The 21133-nt window shown below is 45.4% G+C and overlaps 1 protein-coding gene across 3 annotated transcripts in view; it reads left to right on the top strand.

Annotated features, from left to right (window-relative positions):
- The window catches only part of FRMD5 (FERM domain containing 5), a 287226-nt gene that overhangs the window by 222688 nt on the left and 43405 nt on the right, over positions 1 to 21133 (top strand). For all 3 annotated transcript variants that reach the window (XM_045823690.1, XM_045823692.1, XM_045823689.1), the window contains exon 2: positions 20730 to 20834. In XM_045823690.1, the coding sequence (XP_045679646.1) occupies positions 20730 to 20834 (105 nt within the window). The remainder of the gene's footprint in view (positions 1 to 20729; positions 20835 to 21133) is intronic.

Below are 21133 nucleotides of genomic sequence, written 5' to 3'. Positions count from 1 at the left end.
AAGGTGTGAAGACTGTTGCTCCGAGGCATGCGTGTGGGGGGACAGTGTCGGGCCTGTCCTTTTCTGAGAATTCTTAGAACCAGTTGCATATAAATAGAGCCTGCAAAAAATGGACTATGGCTTGAAGATATCTTCCATATATAGAGAGAGTATTGGGGGATGTGGGTGTTATGCATACTTTAAAAAAAAAAACTACACCCTCTTTGTGCAAACCACTTTAGAAGTTGGGTTCAAAATTGCTACATGATGCTATCACCGAATTACTGAAATGTTGTCCTCAAGGAGTATTTGACATTTGGTAGAAATCTCAATATATTGAAGTAAATATGTCAAAAATTCAAACATTTTTAAGTCTTTAACTTATTTATTTATGAATTTAGAAGAAAAGATAGCTTCAGATGCATTTTCCCCCTCACTTAAAAATAATGGTGCTGTCAGAAATTACCACGGAGGAGGACTCAGGGCTTCCACCATGGTACCCTAACAGAGCTCCCGGCAGCAGCCAGGTGTTATAGCCCGGTACACTTCCAATCCCTTTTATCCTGTCAACTTGGTTATTGGGGTTATTTTGGAAAATACCACAGGGTACAGTGATTATGTATTCAGAGTTTTTAGTTAAACCACCTGGATCCAATTCTCAGCTTCATTACTTACTGTATGATAATACACAAGTTACCTCCCTTCTCTGTGCTTAGTTTTCCCACCTGTTAAATGAGTATGATGAACTCATTTAACAGGTGGGAAAACTGTTATCATAGTACCTGTTTCATAAGTTGCTGTGGAGATTAAAGAATACATGGGAAATGCTTAACGCAGTGCCTGACACAGTTATCACTCAGTCAGCATTAGCTTCCTCTCTCCTTCCCTTTCCACCCCTCCCCACACTTGACACCTTCACTGGTGGGAGAATGAAGCCCAAGGAGAGCTATTTAAAAATCCTCAGCTTGCCCACTTGTTAGCTTTTGCTAACAGCTGGAGTAAAGCTTTTTAGTACTAGAGGTGTTTGAAATATAGTAGGGTTTGAGCTATCTTGATTTTTCTTTTTTTTAATTTATTGATTTTTGAGAGAGAAAGAGAAACATTGATTTGTTGTTCCACTTGTGTATGTATTCATTGGCTGGTTCTTGTATGTGCCCTGGCTGGGGATTGAACATGCAACCTTGGCATGTTGGGATGATGCTCCAACCAACTGGATTACCTGGCCAGGGTCACTCTCTTAATTTTCAAGGACCCCAGCTGTATCTGCCTCAGTAACAAGAAAATTGAACATATCAAGACTTAAAGTCTCCGAGGACTCTGCGTTTTCTGGGAGACATGCTGTGCAGCTGTGCTTTCTCCCCGGTGGTGATGTTGCTCCTCCTTTTGCCTTTCTGAATCACTGTCAGCAGTTCGACCTACTCACTCCCTTCCTCCTTCTCCATCTTCTGTCATCGTTGTTTCATTCTTCCTTTTGTTTTTCATGCCTTCTTATTTCTTGAAGCCACCTTAAAACCCGGGATCATAAAACCATCATGTTAAAATCTAAATTTCAAATTTTATGTGGATTTTTTTATAAAACAGCACCTAAACTTGGTAGGAAGACAGTTTTTATTGTCAATTTTTGCTTAACTCAAGGTTATCAGCATGATATTGAGATGATAGCTTCTAAAAACATGGAGTTTGGAACACAGTATAAATAGAAATTTTTGTAGCCATGCATGGCATTTGGTAATCTACCACTCCTATATTTCGTAGCCAATATCCTCCACACACACTCTCTGATCCAAGGTAAACATCCAGCAGCCGTCCCTGTGTGATGCTTGCTTAAAATGAGTCATTCAAGACACCATGCCAGGAAATTGAGATTTTAAAGGATATCATACAATGAAGCAGAAGTCACTTAAGTACCACTAATCCTTAAATTCAACTCAAATGATAACTTTAAAAGCAGTCAATTCTACAGATATGGAAAAGAACTTTTTTTTTCCCTTTCCAGGCCAATTTACCCAAAACTGACAAAGTGGCAATTTAAAAGCTTATACTTTTTAGCTTATAATGAAACAAGAGAAGTGGTTTACTATTTGAATTGGTATCATACAGTGTTTGAAAGACTGAAATTGCCTATGAGACTTCCAAAGTATTGGTTTGGCCAAAAAGTTCATTTAGTTTTTCCCATACAATGGTATTGGTAGTGCTCAGTTGTCTTTTACTTTACTTGAAGCAGTTTGTTAGATTGTATTGCGACAGCTGTCATATCAGCGTGCATTTTTTAAAATCATTAAAATTGGTGAATTTTTGTGCAGACATTTTAACATTGAAGGTGGGAGAAAATACACAACATTTTCAGCATATTATGCTTTATTATTTCAAGAAAGTAAAGACACAACTGAAATGCAAGGGAAAAAAAAGATTTGTGCAGTGACCAAACATGCAGAGAAGGTACTGTGACCAAATGTGACAAAAATTGTTTGCAAAGTTTCTTGGTACTATTGACATTTTGGCCAAATAATTCTTTGCCTTGGGGCTGTCTTTTGCATTGGAAGATGTTTAGCAGCACCCCCAGCCTCTACCCACTAGAAGCCAATAGCAGTGAACAGCTGACATACTCAGAATATGCAAATCAATAGTTATTGGTGAAAATGAAAAATGTGTCTTTCATTTTACAGAAAAAAACTAAACAGACTTTTTGGCCAAGACAGTATCTCTTGTAATTAGCTTTAGTAAATAAATTAATGGAGCTATTGTTCAGTTTCTCTGTCTTTCCAAATGAGCTGGGTGTGTTTGAGGGACAGAGAGGAGGTCATGTGGCCACCATGCGGAGAGCAAGGGGAAAGAAAAGAACAAGATGAGTCTGAGACCCCCTGCCATACTGGAGACCCCTGCTCCATCTAGCAGGGCTCTTATTTTTAAACTTTTCCCTCAAGCACCCCAGCCTTCATCCCTTCCCTCTTGAGCACAAGACAATCCAACCTCTGCTCCCCCCCTCCCCCAGGACTCCCAGACACACCTGTCATGTTTACTATTGCATTTTACTTTAATATGTCAGAGATGTCCCAGAGCCTGGGTGCTGGGACGGAAAGAGAATTAACAGTGGATCTGAGCCTGAAGTTCCGTGTCTGAAAAGTGGAGAGGATTAGAAATAATGTGTGTAAATAAAGCCCTGGCGCATAGTTAGTTCAGACTCTGCCATCCTGAAACACATCCCTTTCCTTCCTGTTATTTCCACATGTATAATGAATATATAACTATGACAAGAAAAACTATTATAAGTATTTATGATCATGCTACATACACATGCACACACACACCCCATCACTATGGGGGAAAAAATTCTGCCTTTGTTGTGATGAGCAGAGAACTGGATAGAGCTGCACATTTGCAGCAGTCAAGAGCTGGGAGAGAGGGAGGGAGGGAGGGGATAGGACTAGTGCTAGGGGACTGCATGGGACTGGAAGAGGGAGACCTTTGAGGAGGAGTGATTTGGGTAGCTGCCTGAGGAAGTGAGACTTTGGGAAAGATGTTTCGAAAGTAATTTGAGGGAAAGTTTCTCTGCCCATCATGCTGTGTACTGCTTCTCCCAGTCCCTGAGCACTTGCACAAAGGTTGTGTCACCCTTCATTCAGTGTGCCTGGGGTTGGACGCATGTGCTTGTGCGTGCATGCAGTCGAATGTGACTTCGTTGTGTCAGTGTCCTCACAATGGCACAGAGCGGGAGTGTGGCAGGCATAAAAAGCCTCCGGTTCCAGCACCCTCTTTCATTCATACCAATATTCTAAGTAACAGGTAAACATAAATTCCTATTTTTGAAAAACTAAATTGAGACTTCCTGGGTAGTAATTTAAATGAGTTCCCCCTGCTTACAACTGACTATGGACTTTGGCTTTTGTTCAGTACTCTTAGCTAGTTCTTTGAGTTCCGGAAAAAAATTTCTTTTAAAAAAATGGCATCAAAATTTTTAGTGAAGGAGGTTTCTACTTTCTGTAATGGCCTAGCACTTCCTGTTGAACCAATTCTCCACAAATAACTGTAATGCTCTACAAAATGTAAAAAACAAAAAGCACCCACCTCACATCACTGGACCAGGATTCAGAAGCAGACAGGAACTGAAGGAGGGTCTGCTCTTGGAGAAGGAGGTGGCAGTGGGTGAGCTGCCCATTCCTTTATGGCTTTTAGCTTGAGGGCACATCTCATCTGGCGTCTGGTAAGGCAGTTAAAACTCACCAAACCTACAGTTAATATCAAACCCACAGAAGTCCGAGTTTGGGACAACCACAGCATCTGGAAAGTGAGAGGGGAAGCCCCAGAAAGGAGACAGGCAGACAAGAGAGCCCCAAATTCTATACATAAATTTGTCCAGATCTCCGGCTGACCCTGAACTAGGCCTGGGACAGGCACTGGGGAGCCCAGGTAAGCCTGAAAGAATCGAGACTGTTGAACAATGTTTACATCTTTTCTAAGTAACATCACCTTTTTGTAATGATGAAACTAGAATTCTTGGTTCAAGGCCTATCCTGGTGGTAGCTCAGGGTGCAAGGCAGGAACCAACCCTGGGCAGGACATTTTTCCATCATGGGGCACGCTCACACCCACCCACACTCACTGGACTGGGACAATGTCGACATGCCAGTTAACCTCGCACACACATCCCGGGACGTGGGAGGGAACGGGAGTATGCAGAGAAACCCCTGCAGACACGGGGAGGGTGTGCACGCGCCACCGAGACAGTGGTCCTGGACAGGAGTCAGTTCTTTTTTCTCAGCTACATTATAAGGAAATGATGTTATTTGATGGCATGCTGTCCATGAAAATATTAAATAACATAAGGCTCCATTCACTTTTAAAAGGATAGCCATATACATGGTGGTACTTTTGCTCTGAAAGGGAGTTGTATTAATTTCTTAGGGTTGCTATAATAAATAATCACAAACTGAGTGGCTTAAAACAACAGAAATTTATTTTTGCACAGATCTGGAGACTGGAAGTTTGAAATCAAGGTGTCAACAGGGCTATGCTCCTCCTGAAGGCTCTGAAGAAGAACCCTTCCTTTCCTCTTCTGAGCTTCTAGGGTTCCTCGGCACTCCCTGACTTGTGCCTGCGTCATTCCAATCCGGGTCCCCACCTGCACATGGCTCTTTTGTCTGTGTGTCTTTCTCCACTTGCCCTTCTTATAAGGACTTAATCCACTGGCATTAGGGCCCATTTAATCATCTTAACTAATTACCTCTGCAAACACCTTATTTTCAAATAATGTCACATTCTGATCTTTCAAGTAGACATGAATTTTAGGAAGATACTATTCCAGTACAGAAGTGAATAAAACATGTTATAGAATATCCAGAACTTCAAGTTCTGGAACTAATTAATCCTTAAACATCAAAGTACTCACACTCTATCTTATGGAACACTGTTATTCATGAAAATATATTGTGTGTTATGATTATGAACACCTAAGTACTCATGACTCATGTGTATTTTAACTTTTGTGTATGTTGCCATTGGAAGCAACAGAAGTTTCATTTCATTGTAAACATTTAAAATTAAGACATCACTGAGTAACCTGGCCCTTTACTGTCCCTTCTCACCTTCCATTGGTCCAAATGAGTAAGGTTAAACAAAGTTTGGGGAGAAAAGAGTTATTAAAGCCTTTGACAAAATCTGTTTCTTAAAGCAAAGCCACTCCATATTAAGCAGACCTAAACTTAGATGGTCAAAGCTCCGTGGACTTTAAAAAGCAAGTTGTTAAAACTCATACTGAGTTTCAGTGTTGCTGCATTTGGAAATGTCTAGTCTCAAAAACAGCCCTCATACTAGACTGCGCTGGAAGAGGGAGGACAGATATGAATGAGGGATGCTTGTCTTTGAGGCTGTTATTTCAGGTATTAGTTGGAACTCCATATTCTTGACCTTCATAAATTCTTAAATTATAAATTCCTAGCAACTATAATTTGTAAAGAGCATATGGACAAATCCCCTAATGACAGAGCTGATTAATTTAAAATATTTAATTCAACTCAGAAGAACCAAAGATGAAATACCCTCTCCCTCCACCCTTGTATTAGCAATCCTGGCTTTTTCCAACAATATCATTGAGTTAGAGAAAATGCAAATGAAACTTCTGAGAGTCAACTTAAATCGAAAACATTTTGCAGCTTTCATGGCTAATTTAACGATATAAATATGAGTGCCAGAAATTCTCTCGATGTTTTTTTTTTTTTTTGAGTCAGAATCTTAGAGTTGAAAAAATATTGCCTCCATAGCTGCTGCTGATGGGTTAAATCTTCAGATATATTGTACTTCCTGTGCCCGGAACTGACTGTTCTCAGTGTGAAAGTGACCACGAGTACACAACTGGAAGTTCAGTGCTGAGACCCAGCTGCTGGGTCAATGGGAGGATCCCCACAGTTTTTTTGTGCAGAATTAGTTTTCAGTTCCACTGACCAGTCTGGAAAAGAGCACCTGAAATAGGATTTGTTAGGGATACCGTGCTGCTTTTATTCAGTCAAGATTCATTTCTCGAATGCCCACTATGGTTCGAGGATTAGGCACACCAAAAGGGGAAAGACGAGGGCCCTGTCCCACCCACCTTGTCTCCATGACAATTACAACATGTTAAGAGGGAGGATATGCCCAGAATGCTATGGAAGCTCAGAGGAGAATATCTGAAATGTGCTTTAAAGAACTGTACACATCTCCATTTATACAAACATAATTTATGTGCTTCAATAACTGAATTCAGTTGTGGTATGGACAAGAAAGAAATGTAACAAACATTTTTTAAAACACAAAATTTGCCAAAACAGTGTACTCTAAAAGTAAATCAATGAAATGACTAATCTAAGAAATCTTAATTATTTCCTTAATTAATTGGAAAGAGCCTTGAAAGAATTAATGACCCATTCACCAAAGTCACCGTGATAACACTCAATTTAAAGATAGTTTTTCAACCTATTCTTCCAGCCTCCTTGCTGAATTGAAATTATGGAAATTGTCCTACATTCCTACTTCTCTCATTCACATCCCTCTTCAAATGAGTCACTTGAACACCCCTTATTCTGCCACTTAAAATATTTCTTTAGTCCCTCACATTTTAGTTTCATTGCTGTTATCTTAGTTTGGACACCCATCAGAGGTCACTTGGATTGTTATAGTGATTTTCCAACTGGCCTCCCTTAACTATCTTCTAATCCCCTCCACCAACATGAAATCTGTTCAAGTCTTATTTCCACTTAAAGTCATTCCACCCCTGGCCATCACCTAAAGAATGAAGTTCTTAGCGAGCCATCCATGCCCATTCACCACCTGGTCCTTGTCTGCCTCTCCACAGTGATCTCCTGCTGCAGCCCTTACCCTACACCAGGGCCATGAGTTGAAATTCCTGGAACATGCCCTGCTGCGCACACGCTGTTGCCTCTGCTGTTCGCCTGCTCTTAGGCTGGCAGGCTTCTACACCTCCTTCAAGACTCGATTTGCAAATCATCTCCTTTGTGAGGTCTTTCTCCTAGTCTCATTCCACCAGACTATCCCTGTACCTTGTACATACCTCCACGATGACTTACATCATCCCATTGTCATTTGTGAGACAGTTCTTCCCTACCCAAAAATAATGTTCACCTCTAGTTAATGGAAAATTAAGGGAATCATCTCATCATTCATCTCTGGAGTCTTCCTGGGCAGGGAGAGTAGGTATAAGTAATAGGGCCTCAAAAGAATTCTTACTTGAAGTGCAGAGAGGATTTCAATGCAATGTGGAGGCTGCTCCAGAGCCTATTCTGCTAACTGGGCCATTTGCCAGGACAGATGTCACTTGCATTCCTAAGTAAGCATCTTTGACGAATTGAAAAGAACAGCCCAGATAACAACATATGAGACTCTCTACCCGGGGAGAAAGACCCACAGAGGCAAATAGACTTGCCATTGCTGTATCATTTTACTGAGGCTGCAGCTTTTCTTGAGTTGAGCCAATGACTTCTTCTGGCCTACACGTGTCCTGTTGAAGATTAGGGCTGTCTGGAGTCCACAAAGGGAGAACAAGATTGATGACAGCCTTTGGGGGTATAGAAAGGGTACTTGTGTTGCACCCAGCTCCTGCCTCAGTGCAGGAGGTTTGGGATTGGTTACCAGCTGATCTCTAATCTCTGGGATATGGAGATTTAGAAATGTTCTGATCCCAAAAAATCTAAAAGAAAAAAAACAAGAAGAAATATGCCAGTTCTTATTCATTATCTTCAAGTATTGTTGACTGAGTCACTGGTTTCCTGTTAGGGTTTGAAGATTTCTCCTGGGGTGCCCTCTAGGGAAGCTCCGCATCTGGGCTTCTCCCCAGCGGGAGTGGTTTTCTGAGGCCAGTAGTGCCCAGGTCTAAGAGAGATGAAGAATTCAAGCAAAGGGCCCAGGTAAAACTAGCTTTTGCTCTATACAATTAGACACATAGTCAGAGGATTGTAAACCCAACCCAAAACTGTGTAGAAGAATGGACCTCTAGGTTGCTTATGCAGGGGCCATATGAGAACATCAAAGGATGGGGGTTTAGCATAATGAAAAGAGTGTGAACTTTGGGAAAGGCAGGCCTGGGTTTGAGTTTCACATACCAGTTGTGTGGTGGTCTTAGGCATGTCATTCAGTTCCACTAATCCTTAGTTTCCTCTTTTGTAAAATGGGATGAATAGAAACATTTTCATGGAATTGTGGTTAGCATTAGAGGTCATGCTTGTAGAATGCTTTGCACATGGTAGGCTCTTAAGAAATAGTAGTTATGATTTGGAGTTTGAGTCAAGAGTGATGTGATAGACTAGTAGGGCCCACCCAATCCCCCTTGTGGGGGTGCCATTGGCAGGTCCTTATCCAGTGAGTGCTTCAGGCAGGGATGTAAATAGCCTGGAGATTTTGGCTCAACTTGAAACTACTCTGAAACTACTCAAATCATTTGAGCTCTGGAGCTTCCCATGGTTCATCCAACTCGACACTAGGCCTGCATTATAGCTCAGCTTCTCCCTCTGCCCGTTCCAGCTTTCCTCCACTCCTTTGGGTGGGTGTTGATCCTAAGAGCACACCCAAAAAATATCCTGCATGCTGAACTCCATCCCAGGGTTTACTTCCTGAGGAACCTGGCCTATGACAAGTGATAAGGCAGGTATCCAATCCTGTGTTCATTACCCATTTTCTGAGGTGCCGAAGCCCAAAGAATATCCTGTGGCATCTTGACCAGGTGTCAGGGAATATTTTAGAAAGACAGGCAAAGCATCAGAAAAAAAAAAACTGTAAAGGAAAGAGAATATCCCTAGAGACATGTGGAATTTGCCCATAGGAAGGCAATTTGATAATTCCCAGAAGTTAAAAACATCCTAAATCCTGTTCTACATGAGCTCAGAAACATGAAAGTATTTTTCCAACATCAACTCTCTAAAAAGAACTTGGCTGTGAGATTCACATCAATATAATTAAGCAGATGTAATGATTGGTCTTTTCCAGTATTGAACTTCTCGTTCCCCATCCAGTGCCAAGGACCCAGCTAGAGACCTTCCTAGAAGCAGAGCCACGTTTTTGTTTCCCGTGACTGTGTGGGTGTCAGAACAACCTAACTGCTTATTCTCTAGCTGGGCTCCACTGTGGGCACCTTCCTGGCACGCAGTGACATTGAGGCTGGGAGACCCTGTCCCACTCAAGTACAGCAGACTAAACAAAAGATACTGCCTGGGAGACCCATCCTGAAATGAATTTCTAGACTGCTGTGGACAGGAAGTCCAGCTCCAGGAACAGTCTTACCCCAGCATGATTCTTCTCTGTTCCTTCCAACTCCGAGCTCACTGGGTATCAGTAATTGAAGACCCAGGAGGGAGGACTCACCAGATTAGCTAGTGCTAATCTTCAGCTAGTAGCCTGGTCTTGTCATTTAGTAGTTAATGGACAGCTGCTCCTCAGGAAGTACAAGGCTCACATGTGTCACGAGTGCAAACACTGGGTACACTTCCATCTGTCCAGGTGATGGAGAGGGAAGTGGACATGAACACAGCAGGGGCAGCAGTAGGACAGTTATGTGTTACGAGATGAGAGAAAAGAGGCAGGATTTCCCTAAGTCACTTTTCACATGTCTCTAAATCCCATGTCCCTGCATCCCTGAGAACACACAGGCGGTGCCTTGCCCAAGGGCGGCCCTTGGTAGATAGATACACAGTTGACCCTTGAACAACACAGGATTGAACTATGTGGGCCCACTTAATATGTGGGGGTTTTTTTCCAGTAGATACAGTTGGCTTTTCATATTCGCATGTTTCTCATCTGCAGATTCAACCAACCAAGGATCAAAAACAGTATTTTCGACCCTGGTTGGTATGGCTTAGTGGATTGAGTGCCAGTCTGTGAACCAAAGGGTCGCCAGTTCCATTCCCAGTCAGGGTACATGCCTGGGTTGGGAGCTAGGTCCCCAGTAGGAGATGTACGAGAAGCAACCACATATTGATGTTTCTCTCCCTCTCTTTCTCCCTCCCTTCCCCCTCTATAAAAAAAAATAAATAAAATCTTTGAAAAAAATAAATGAAAAGCTTTTTCAGTATTTTCTCATTCCCAGCTACAGATCAAAAATACTGTTCCCACGGTTGAATCCACAGATGCAGAGGACCAACTACAGCATTCAGGGGACTCTTGGTCTTGGTGGCCTTGCCTTGCAAAGGCACAGAGGTGACAGGGATGTGCCAGAGGCCTCGGGGACAACTGCTGAGCTCAAGGCTCTTGCCTCTCCTGCTCTCACCCTCTGCTCTCAGGCCAAGTCTTGCCCCTCTGCCCTTCATCTCACTGTAGGGCCTCGACCGTGGTTTTACCTGGTGCCCTGGGGATCTAGTCAGCCCTGCCCCACCCTCCTGTGCACATTGGGTCATACAGTTTCAAACTGTATGATTCCCACATCAACTCTCTAAAAAGAACTTGGCTATGAGAGTCACGTCAATATAATTAAGCAGGTGTAATGAATTATTTGAAGACCAACAGGCACCTGTTGCTGCTCAGCCACTGAAGTATTATGTCTGGGAAAACCCTCAGGAAACGAACCAGTTCAGGGGCCAGAGGGCACTCATCCTTAACTTTTACAAGGTTCGGGAACTCTGCCTTGAAACAAGTTTAGGCTAGTGCAGGATGAGGTGAAGGGACACTTTATCAGCTCCTGTATCAGCCCCTTCTCATCTGTGTCATTCCCTGTCCCTTTATTGGACAGTTGAAGAGTTCTCAATCTTATACACAGGACCATGCCAATAAAACTTCATTCTATCCCCCACCCCTAAGGCCCTTCCAAATAGAAATTCAGGAGCCCCACTGCCACCTGGGTTGCAGTCTCGGAAACCGTGGACCTGTGGGGGACAGGGGGAGGTAGAGCCTCAGGATGCATTCTGAGAAGATCCTGGACAGTCCTCGCTGTGCGAGGCTGGAGGCAGGCACTGGATGACCTAACGGGATTTTCCCATCGCTCACAGTGGAATGTAAAACTGACCAGACTCCTAGCAGAATAACAGTTTCGCATAACAGTCTTCACTGTCTCAGGCCTGCTGCAGGCACTTTCTAGTATTGAATGAATTGTTTAGTTGCTTTCTGTATTTACTTTGAGCAGTGGCCCTGAGCTTTTTAATTAATTAAACCCCAATAAATGTCTTGATAAATATCTACCTTGTAAAGCTACCTACTCTTTTAAAAAGATTTTTTTTGTCATCATTTAAGAGAAGATGGACATGGAGGGTTATTACTCTGGTCAACTAATAACAGACTCAGAGAGTTTGGGCACGTAACAGGATGTGAGATCGTCTACATAGAGGGAAACTGAGGCTCATGGAGGGAAATGACTTACTCAAGAGATTAAAATCAGAATTTGCCTTTCCTGACTCCCATCACTTTCCTCCTGCCCCAAACTCCCTGCGCAAAGCTGAGCACAGACTTTTTTCCTCAAAAGGACATCCTCGGGGCACCTGTCCTGTACCCATGCACTTCCCACCCACAAGAGAAGGAGGAAGGAGAAGGCTGGTCATAACAGCTGAGACGGAAACCTGACTGAGAAGCTGAAAGAGGACAGATGCAGGGAAAAGGCAAGAGCAGGTAGAGGTCTAGGCAGCTCCCAACCCACCTCCTGGACAAGAGTTCCCCAGAGGCCAGGAAAGGAAATGTTCTGGAACAGAATCCCTGCCACTGAGAGCAGAACTGAGGTGTGAAGGAAGCTCTTTCTCTGAATTAGGTTTGATGATAACTGTTAGCTTTACTTTCTGATGATCTAGTCCATGTCAAAAGCACAGTGAGTATTGAGCTACTTCACCCCTGAAAGTGAATGGTAATTGAATACTTGTACTTTACAGCCAGAATTGTGCATCTGCCCACTGTCACGAAAGGCAGAGCCTGAAAACCTGGCAGGAGGGAGCGGAGTCTCTCTATGGTATTTAACTGACAACCCTAATGCTCTGAAGTTGGTATTCCTGGTATGTGAAAACATGGCAGCTGGGTAAAGGAGAGAACTGTGCCGACAAAGCTGCACTGTGGTGGTGTTCAGATGTCCATTCTCCTCCTTCTATCCCAGCAGTCTGTGCTCCAAGAGCTGACAGTTACCAACAGGTGCTGGAGAAGGGTTGGTCTAGTCCTTTGACCCCCACACCATCTGCATCAGCATCACCTTGGAACTTGTTAGAAATGCAGATTACCAGGCCCACCCCAGATCCACTAAACCAGAAACTCTAGGAGAGAGACCCAGCATTCTGTGTTTGATCAGCCCTCCCGGTGATGCTGGTGCAGACTCAAGTTTGAGAACCACTGGTCCAGAGCGCAGTCCAGTTCTGAATGTGTTGTCTATTAAGGAAACTCTCCTTCCAAGGGAGCTAGCCATCTGCCTGCTACCTTGCCTCCCCACTCTATCCTCCTCCACCACTGGGACAGAGTGCCACTGTTGGGAAATGTGGGAATTGTTCTACCGCTTTCCCAGGCCTCAGCATTGGAACACTAAACCATCTCTCCACCATCTGTTTGGCTCCTGGCCCCAACTGTCTCACTCCTCTCCAGGGACTCTCAGTTTCGTTGCTCTAGTGAGGTTGTTTCTGCTTGTGCTGGGAAGAGACGTGTTTGTAATGGTGGCTTTTACCATTAAGTGGGACCACAGAACAAGAGTCGGGCTCTTGGACCCTACCTCAGAGTGCTATCTGCTATGATGAGAGATTTTTCAAGGGAGGCTCTGGCGGTGCTTCTCGGGAGCAGCAATGAGAATGACCTGTCTGGTCCTAGGTAGGGATGCCAACAGCTACAAGTAACTTGGGTGAGCTCTGGGGAACTTAGGACTCCCATCAGAGAGCCATGACCCTACTTGTCCATCCCCCCTCCTCTGTCCGCCAATAGTACGGGCAGTAGCCTAAGGATTCCTGAGAGTGGAATCTGAGACTACAGCTGGCTCCCGTTAACTGTAACACCAGAGAGAACCAATTATGCTTTTTGAGAGAGATTGAAGCTCTGGGTTAATTTCATGAAATACATTTTGCCAAATGCATTTTTCTTTTTCTAAATGCCAAGGCATTAAAAGGTATAGTGTCTGTTGGAACTGTGTTGTATCTCATCCTCCACCTCACTTGGTCTTCCTTCTGGAGTGTTAGGAGTGTGTCAAGAGAATCTCATAAGAATCTGCCTTTGTCTCTGTGGTGCTAAGTAGAAGCTGCCAAGTCTCTGAGGTGGTTAGTTTGAGAACATATATTTAATATTTTCTACTCTTCCAACCTGGTATGAGGAAGATCAGCTTGGGGTTTGGAGAAGATGCCAGTCTGTTCTGTGCGAGCCCTGTAGGGCAGATTTCTAAATGGCGGTCTTCCCCGTAAGCTTGGGGACACAGAGCAGGCGGACATACACCGGAACCCACCCAAGTGTTCTTGTCTAGAGAGGACTCGCTTCTGTCCCACGAGTGCACAGTCTCACTGCTACAGCCTTGTCGTGTTCAAGTTCCTTCAGCCTAAGGGAGGTGGTCACAGCAGGCAGAGGATGTTGGTAGAAAAAATACACTGGTTTTTACGTTATTTTGTGTGTTTTGTTTTGACCTCACAGTAAGTAGTGGTTTGAGAGACGTAGGATTAGTCTTGCTGTATACATAAGGAAACAGAAGCTCAGACAGATGAAAGTCTGTTACCTTAATCTGTGTCTGCTCAGGTCCGCAGTCGGTTGCACGCTAAGAGGAGGCAGGGCAGGGCCGCGCCTCCAGCCCCGGTGCTCATCCCTAATGCCTTCGGCTCCTCAGAGCCTGTGCTCTCTCTGCTCTCTTTGCTTCCACCCAACTTCTAGGAGACATGAGGGGCCTAACAGGGCAGTTGAAAAGGAGATCGCACCAGGACTCAAAAGTCCCAGCCTCTTTCATTTACAGGATGTGTCCAGCCCAGAATCTATCCCATTTGTTGGTGGTGACCAGTAAACAGCTTTCTGCTCAGGGGGAGGCAAGCTGGGGGACTAGGGTTGTGAGAAACAGTGAGGATGCTGAGCTTGCCAAATTCCTCTGGCCAAGGCCACTCCTTACAACTCCAGAAATTCCCGGGTTTGCCAAATGACATGTGCACTTGCTCTTTGGGGGAGAAAAGAAGGCAGTAAAATTAACTGGGAGCAAGAAGTCTATTTACCACAAAATTCTGGACTCTCTTCTCAAGTTATCTGAAGCAATGATTGTATGAGAGGGTTGTGTGTGTGAGAGAGAGAGAAAGGGAACTATGCACTTCTCACAAATACAAAGTAATGAGTTTTTTCCTAACAAGCCTGGCTTAGTTTTCAGTAATTCTGCAGCTGTAACATGACTAGTGCACTGAGATATTTAGCACTGGCTGGAAGAATACAACCAAAATATATTCAATCAATAGGAAGAAACAGTGAGGCTTCCAAGAGTCACCTTACTGTAAAAGTGGCCTCGCCTGGGAAATAGGGACCAGTTTGCTTTTCTTCAGGCCCAGTTCAGGTTTTTTGCTTTCCAGACGCTTTACCAGATACAAGGAGTTCATAGAGGAATGAGGGTGCTTTGGCTCTTGAAGCGCCATCATTGATATCTCACTAAGTCTAGCCCTCTCATTAGCCCTGCTCTTACCAGCTACAACAGCAGGGTTGAAGATTCTGTTCAGAGGGTCTTAATTGCCCTTGTTGAGTCTGGTTGGGGCCATCTGTGCTGACAGAGCACTTAGTCCTCCCTCCCATGACATTTACTTGTGTGCATGCAGGCTGGCAGAGTTTCCCTGCCCCATGTGCTCATCCTCTGCGTGCAATGTGGCGATGCACTAAGCCGGTTCTCTGACCCCAGCAAGGACTGCCAACAGGGCTCTCTGAGGCCCCACGCCTTGCATCTGAACCTACAGATATCTGTTTGCATCATGAAAATCATCCGACTCCTTCAATTTGCATGTATAATGCGGAGTATTGGCGCAAGAGGTTGCTGTCTTTATTAAGGTCTGGGTGAGGCCAGTGTCTGCGGGAATCTGGGTGAGCACTGCTCCCCTCTCCCTCTGAACTCCCACTGCCCTCCACTGGGGCCGGACCTCTCCCCCACCAGCCACCTGGTCCTATAGCCTAGATACCAAGTACCTGCATGGGCTCCGTCCTTCCAGCCGGAGTTCCGGGGCCCATCTCCTCTGAGAGTAGGGAGCAGAGGGGACTTGGGACAGCCTGCTGTGGAAGATAGCATGGCCGCATTTCTCCTTGGAATGAACTTCCATCTTCCATCCCAGAGTGAGCTTTTCAGCTGCAGCTTCAGCAGTTCCTAGACAGACTGTCTTGGTTTGGGACCAAGCAAGAAAAGTGGGCTCCTGGGCCAGGAGCTCAGCAAGGGTTCCCTCCCATCAAAGAAAATGTAGATTAGTATGGAAGCTGCTGCTGTTAAGAAATCTGGGGCCCTGCTGTTAGCATCAGTGCCCCTTACCCTCCCTCTGCCTGGGGAAGCTGGACTGGGTGTGGGGCATGAACACAGAGGTAGGACTGCCTCTGTGTCCACAGTAGTAATTGATTCACACCTCTCCACTCAGCTTACTCACCACGGCCCTGAGCAGATGAGCTAATATGGCTGTTCCTCTGTGACATTAAAGTGCTTTATACAGCATCTGCTCCTGAACTGGCAGATATCAGCACTCACGTGCCCTTGGAGGACACTGATAAGGAAAGCAAAGGAGTCTTGGCCTACAGGAAATTTAAATAGAAAGTTAAACTACAACAGAGGCTGAGATGCCACACCACCCCTAGTACCTGGTCCCTCTGAGAACACCATTTGCCCCCTCTTCCATGTACCGCCATCCTGGCCAGGCCTTTCTCCACCTCTGGACTCCTGTACTTCTGCACAGCAGGTGATCACAGTCTCCTGCCCTCCGTCCCACCATTGCCTCGTCTACAGCCAGGCCTGGGAACGAGGGCCAGCTCTCCTTTTAACAGCAGGTGGCCCAAGAGCTGAGAAAGGAGGGCTTACTCTTGGCCTCTTCAAGATTCACATAGTTTGCTCTTAAAATTGGCCTGCCTCACAGGTAAGTCAGATTGAATAAGGGAAGGCCCAGTGAGTGGGGACTTCCTACACATTAGCCCCTCTGATGGGGACGCACCCTGCCAGTGTCCCTGGGATTGACCCCATGATAGGTTTAAGCAAAAGTGCTCTCCAGCCCAAGAGTGTTGATTAGGAGGCAGAAAATGCAATTAACCTTGACTAACGAGGTTGGGTCACTGGCCCAAGCCTGCTTGCTGCTTGCTGCCTCGGTCCCTTCCCCAAAGAATAGACAAACCATAGAGAACCAGAACCAGGCACTCCAGGGAGGAGCAAGGATGTGAATTCTCCTAACCTCAGAGTTACAGAATGATTCTTAGGCCCATGGATCATCCGTGCACTGTATGGAGAGGTGAATTATACACACTATTATTCTCACAGTTGCTTTATATGCACTATTTTCATATCTTTATATGTGGGTACTATTGTGGTTCATAAAGTACAAATTTATTTTTTAATGGGTGCTTAATAAGTTATTTTGACCCAACAATGACTTTAGGAAGAGAATAAGCTCAGAGGTTTAGCTGGGTTTGGGCAGCCTGCCTCAGCTGCCTTGTCCTGAAGATAAACATCCTCAGGCCGGAGCCCTGACGGTGTGACCAGACAATTATTACCTGTCAATACGAGTGCCCGTTTCTCCTCAGTAATCAATGGCACAGCATTCAGCACATGGCAATGTGTGAGCCACAGTGCAGGGCAACTGCAGGCAAAGGGAAAGAAGATAGAACTCACTGGACTTTGCCATCCAACGGAAAGAGGTTGGATGCCACAGAATATTCCAGAAAGACCCAAACTTAGGACAGGAAGGCCACAGGCAGGAAGTTATGAGATACTGCCAGCCTCTGGACGTGCAAGGGGACCCACAAGGCCAGGAAGTTTAAATATCCTAAACCCTCGCCCCTTCCAGCAGCTCGTCATAGGGAGGCCCCCGTGATGGCTCAGGTGACTGTGACCTGCCCCCAACGGCTGCGTTAGGCCACACCACCAGCCACAGACGTGAGTACTCCACTCGAGAGGCAGGGTGTGAGTTGATGCTGCCTTTGTGTTTCTGCTGGGAATTTAAACTTCATGGAGCTCTGCCATACACAGAAGCTCTGTTCCTCCCTTTCTCACCACTCCCCTCACCTCCCACTCTCCAGCTTTGGAGAACCAGCAAAGGAAGGTGCTTCTCCTCAGTAGTCCACACAGGAGCCTTTTCTCTCAGAGTGGTGATGCGTCTACCACTGGTGAATGGGAACCCGGGGGGAACCGTGACTTCATGGTGGGGAACAGCGGTTCCACCAGATGCTGAAAAATAACAAAAAAATTCTTTTTTTTATTGATATAGGGAATATGTACTGGGATTTGTCTTTTTTAATATATATGTAACTACCTAAAGAGTTATAGAAGCCTTGATTGTTTTTCTCCCTGTGAGGTGGGAGAATTCAGGTTGGACCTGCCAAATTTCTTACCAGCTAGGAGCCCTACAAGTGTGTTTGAGCTGCCAGCCCGTGAGAATGAGTTGTTTTTATGGGAGACATGATTCTTACAAAAAGCCTATGTGATTTCCATCACAGAAGCACGTTTTCCCCATGCCTGCCCCACACTTCTGCTAATATGGTTGTTGTGTGTCTAGAAGCAAACTTCTTCAGCCATTAACTCACCCCAGCTGGTCACAGTGTAGGAGCCAGCTTGGTACAAAGTAAAATCTATAGAGAAAAATATTCACAACATGCAATCGTCTCTTAATATTGCATTTCAGTTGCTCTGAGAAAGATAACTGCACAAGACGTGCCTCTTGGGGTAGAGTTAAACATAGTTCTCCTGCTTCCTGAAGAACCTTAAAAATGAGTTAAAGCTTTTCCCACACTCGGGGGGCATGGGTGAGGACACAGTTGGCAGCCCTGCCCAAAACAGCAGTTGGTGATGGAACCCTTTGAAAGACCTGGTGTGTGGCCCACCACCCAGAAGTCCCACCGTGACTCCTAGCAAGCCTCTGTCCTGAAAGTAGCTCTTTCTGGTGGGAAACAAAGGGGTAGGGGTGGAGTGGTGGGGAGAAGGGGCACACGGCCTCAGGATTATGTTGTGGGAGGGAGTGTGGGGCCACCGGGACGGTGGGGGTGCCTGCATGATCTGTCCACTACCCATCCTCCTATCCTTCAAGGATAAGCTGTTAAGATATTTGCTGAGAGATTCGATATCCTGCCCCAGTTCTCCTTGTATAGCATAGGGTGAGCCAGCAGAAAGGGCAGAGGTGAGGTGTAAACCTTTCGTGGAGCAGGGCCAGGCCCTTCTGCAGTTACCTATGGCCTTGGTCTTGGCACAGATGAGATATTTTGGATCTTATAGGACAACCTTGATTTGAATGCAGAATTAGACACAGAGCCACCAGAGAGGAGTATCTCAGCTGCAGAGACCACTGGAGACAGGCCCACGGAGCGAAGCCTTGCAGAGCTCCAGATGTTCTGACAGTTTCCTGCAAGTCATTCTCTTCCCAGCTCATCCCAGATATGCAGGCAGGTCCCTGAAGGAGAAGGTTATGGATTTAGAAATGGCATCATTTCCTCACATTTTGTGAAACCTTTTAGCTAACCCTTTACCTTCTATTCATTCAGTCATTCATTTGCTGAACAAGTAATTATTGAGGACCTACCTGCCAGGCCCTGTGCTAAGTTCTAGGGCAGGGCTCCTGCCCTCAGGAAAATTAAAGCCTAGGAAGGGAGGAGACAATGCATAAATAAGTAAAAGTCAACAAGGTAGTTACAGATTACTGCCAGTGCTGGGAAGGAAGTGAACAGGACAAATGAGGTAGAAAGTAACTGGGCAAGGATGTTCTATAGGGGAGGGCCCCTCTGCAGAGAGGACATTTGAGCTGAGACCTCAAGGACAGGAGTGGCCTTGAGGAGAGCTGGTGGAAGAGGGTGCTGGCCAGAGGGAATACAGAGATGCAGAGGCAGAAAAGCCTTCGTGCGCTCAGAAACAGAGGCGTGGCCAGAGAGTGAAGAGAATAATTCGGGAGACGTTGGGAGAAAAGGCAGAGGCTAGGTCATGGAGGTCTGTGGAGGACATGATCAGAGTTTGCACTGTATTCTGAGAGCAACGGAAAGCCACTGACAGTGTTAAGAAGCAGGAGTGGTGATGTGATTAAAGATGATCGTGTGCTCACCACCACATGGTTTGTATGGAAGGTCAGAAACAAATTCCATTAATGTGGAGCCAGGTAAATAAATTTAGGTTCAATGCAGTGGCATGCAGCGGTTAAAAACTGAGGCTTAGCCCTGGCTGGTGTAGCTCAGTGGATTGAGTGCAGGCCTGCGAACCAAAGGATCACTGGTTCGATTTCCAGTCAGGGCACATGCCTGGGTTGTGGACCAGATCCTAGTAGGGGGCATGCAAGAGGCAACCACACACTGATGTTTTTCTCCCCCTCTTTCTCCTTCCCTTCCCCTCTCTCTAAAAATAAATAAATAAAATCTTTAAAAAAATGAAACAAAACTGAGGCTTATACATATATACTGCTACAGAAGGGTTTGCAAGAAACCCTAAATGGGGAAAGGCCCAGGAAATAGAATACAGTACTAAAGGTGCTGCTGGGGTGTTTTTAAAAGAGGAGGCATGTGTGCACACAGGGTTGCCTACAGTGTAAGACCACACTGAGGATACATAAGAGCCCGGTACAGTGTGTTGATCCTTTGGGGAGGAACTGAGGCACAAAGTAACTTAGGGTAGAAGGGAGACTTCATAGTGTATTGTTTTGTATGTTTGAATATCTTACTAGGTGCCTATATTACTTACTTAGCAAAAAAAGAGTAAATTGTGGTCACTGTGTGGAGAGAGGGTGAGAGGAGAGAACTGGTTGGAAGGCTCCGGCCGCGGTCCAGCTGAGAGGTGGTGGTGGCTGACCTGCGGCGTGGTAATGGGCATGGAGAGAAGTGAATGGATTTCAGATGTACTTTAGAGTCAGAGCAGCTGCATGTGATGTATTCCACACTGACATTTCCTAGGAAAGCTTTGTGCATCAGAGACCAGAGCTGGGCTCCCTAACTCTCCTCTGACTTGCCTGACATTTCTGTGGAAGGAAGGGTTCTTAGACTCCTTTCAGGTGCTAAAGCCTCAGAATTCCAGAGAATATCTAATGTATCACAATACAGAGGACATAGTTGTGGACAGGTGCCCCTTTCCTGTCCTCACACGGCTGTTATGATTTTTAATGACCATCAACACACAGTTCCACTGGAGAAGCACTCTCATTTCTCAATGGAGCTTTCTTTCTTTGCAGAGAGATGCTAAAGGCCAGTACCTGTTTGACCTTCTTTGCCACCACCTGAACCTACTTGAGAAAGACTATTTTGGGATCCGCTTTGTGGACCCAGATAAGCAGCGGGTAAGTCACCATTCAATGCACAAATGGAGGAGAGGGTTGATCAGTAAGCCAGAAGCTTTGAATGGCCACTCATGTTCAGAGCTTAGCCGCAGGAGTCAGGGACCAGCCAGACCCTGCTGTGGGGAGTCACCTCTTCAGATCATATTATGGGACCTGGAAGACACATTAGCAGAGCTCACCTAGTGTGCACACTGTTTCACAGATGCTGAAGTGGCAGCCTGGAGAGCTGAAATGATTTGACCAAAGTTGTCCAGTTGGAGGCAGAAAAGCAGCCAGGCTAGCATTGTGATCCCCGCGCC

Source organism: Phyllostomus hastatus, unplaced genomic scaffold (assembly GCF_019186645.2).
Source record: "Phyllostomus hastatus isolate PE091 unplaced genomic scaffold, TTU_PhHast_1.1 phas_scaffold_501, whole genome shotgun sequence".
Taxonomy (NCBI): Eukaryota; Metazoa; Chordata; class Mammalia; order Chiroptera; family Phyllostomidae; genus Phyllostomus; species Phyllostomus hastatus.
This window is presented reverse-complemented; position numbering and strand designations above follow the sequence as displayed.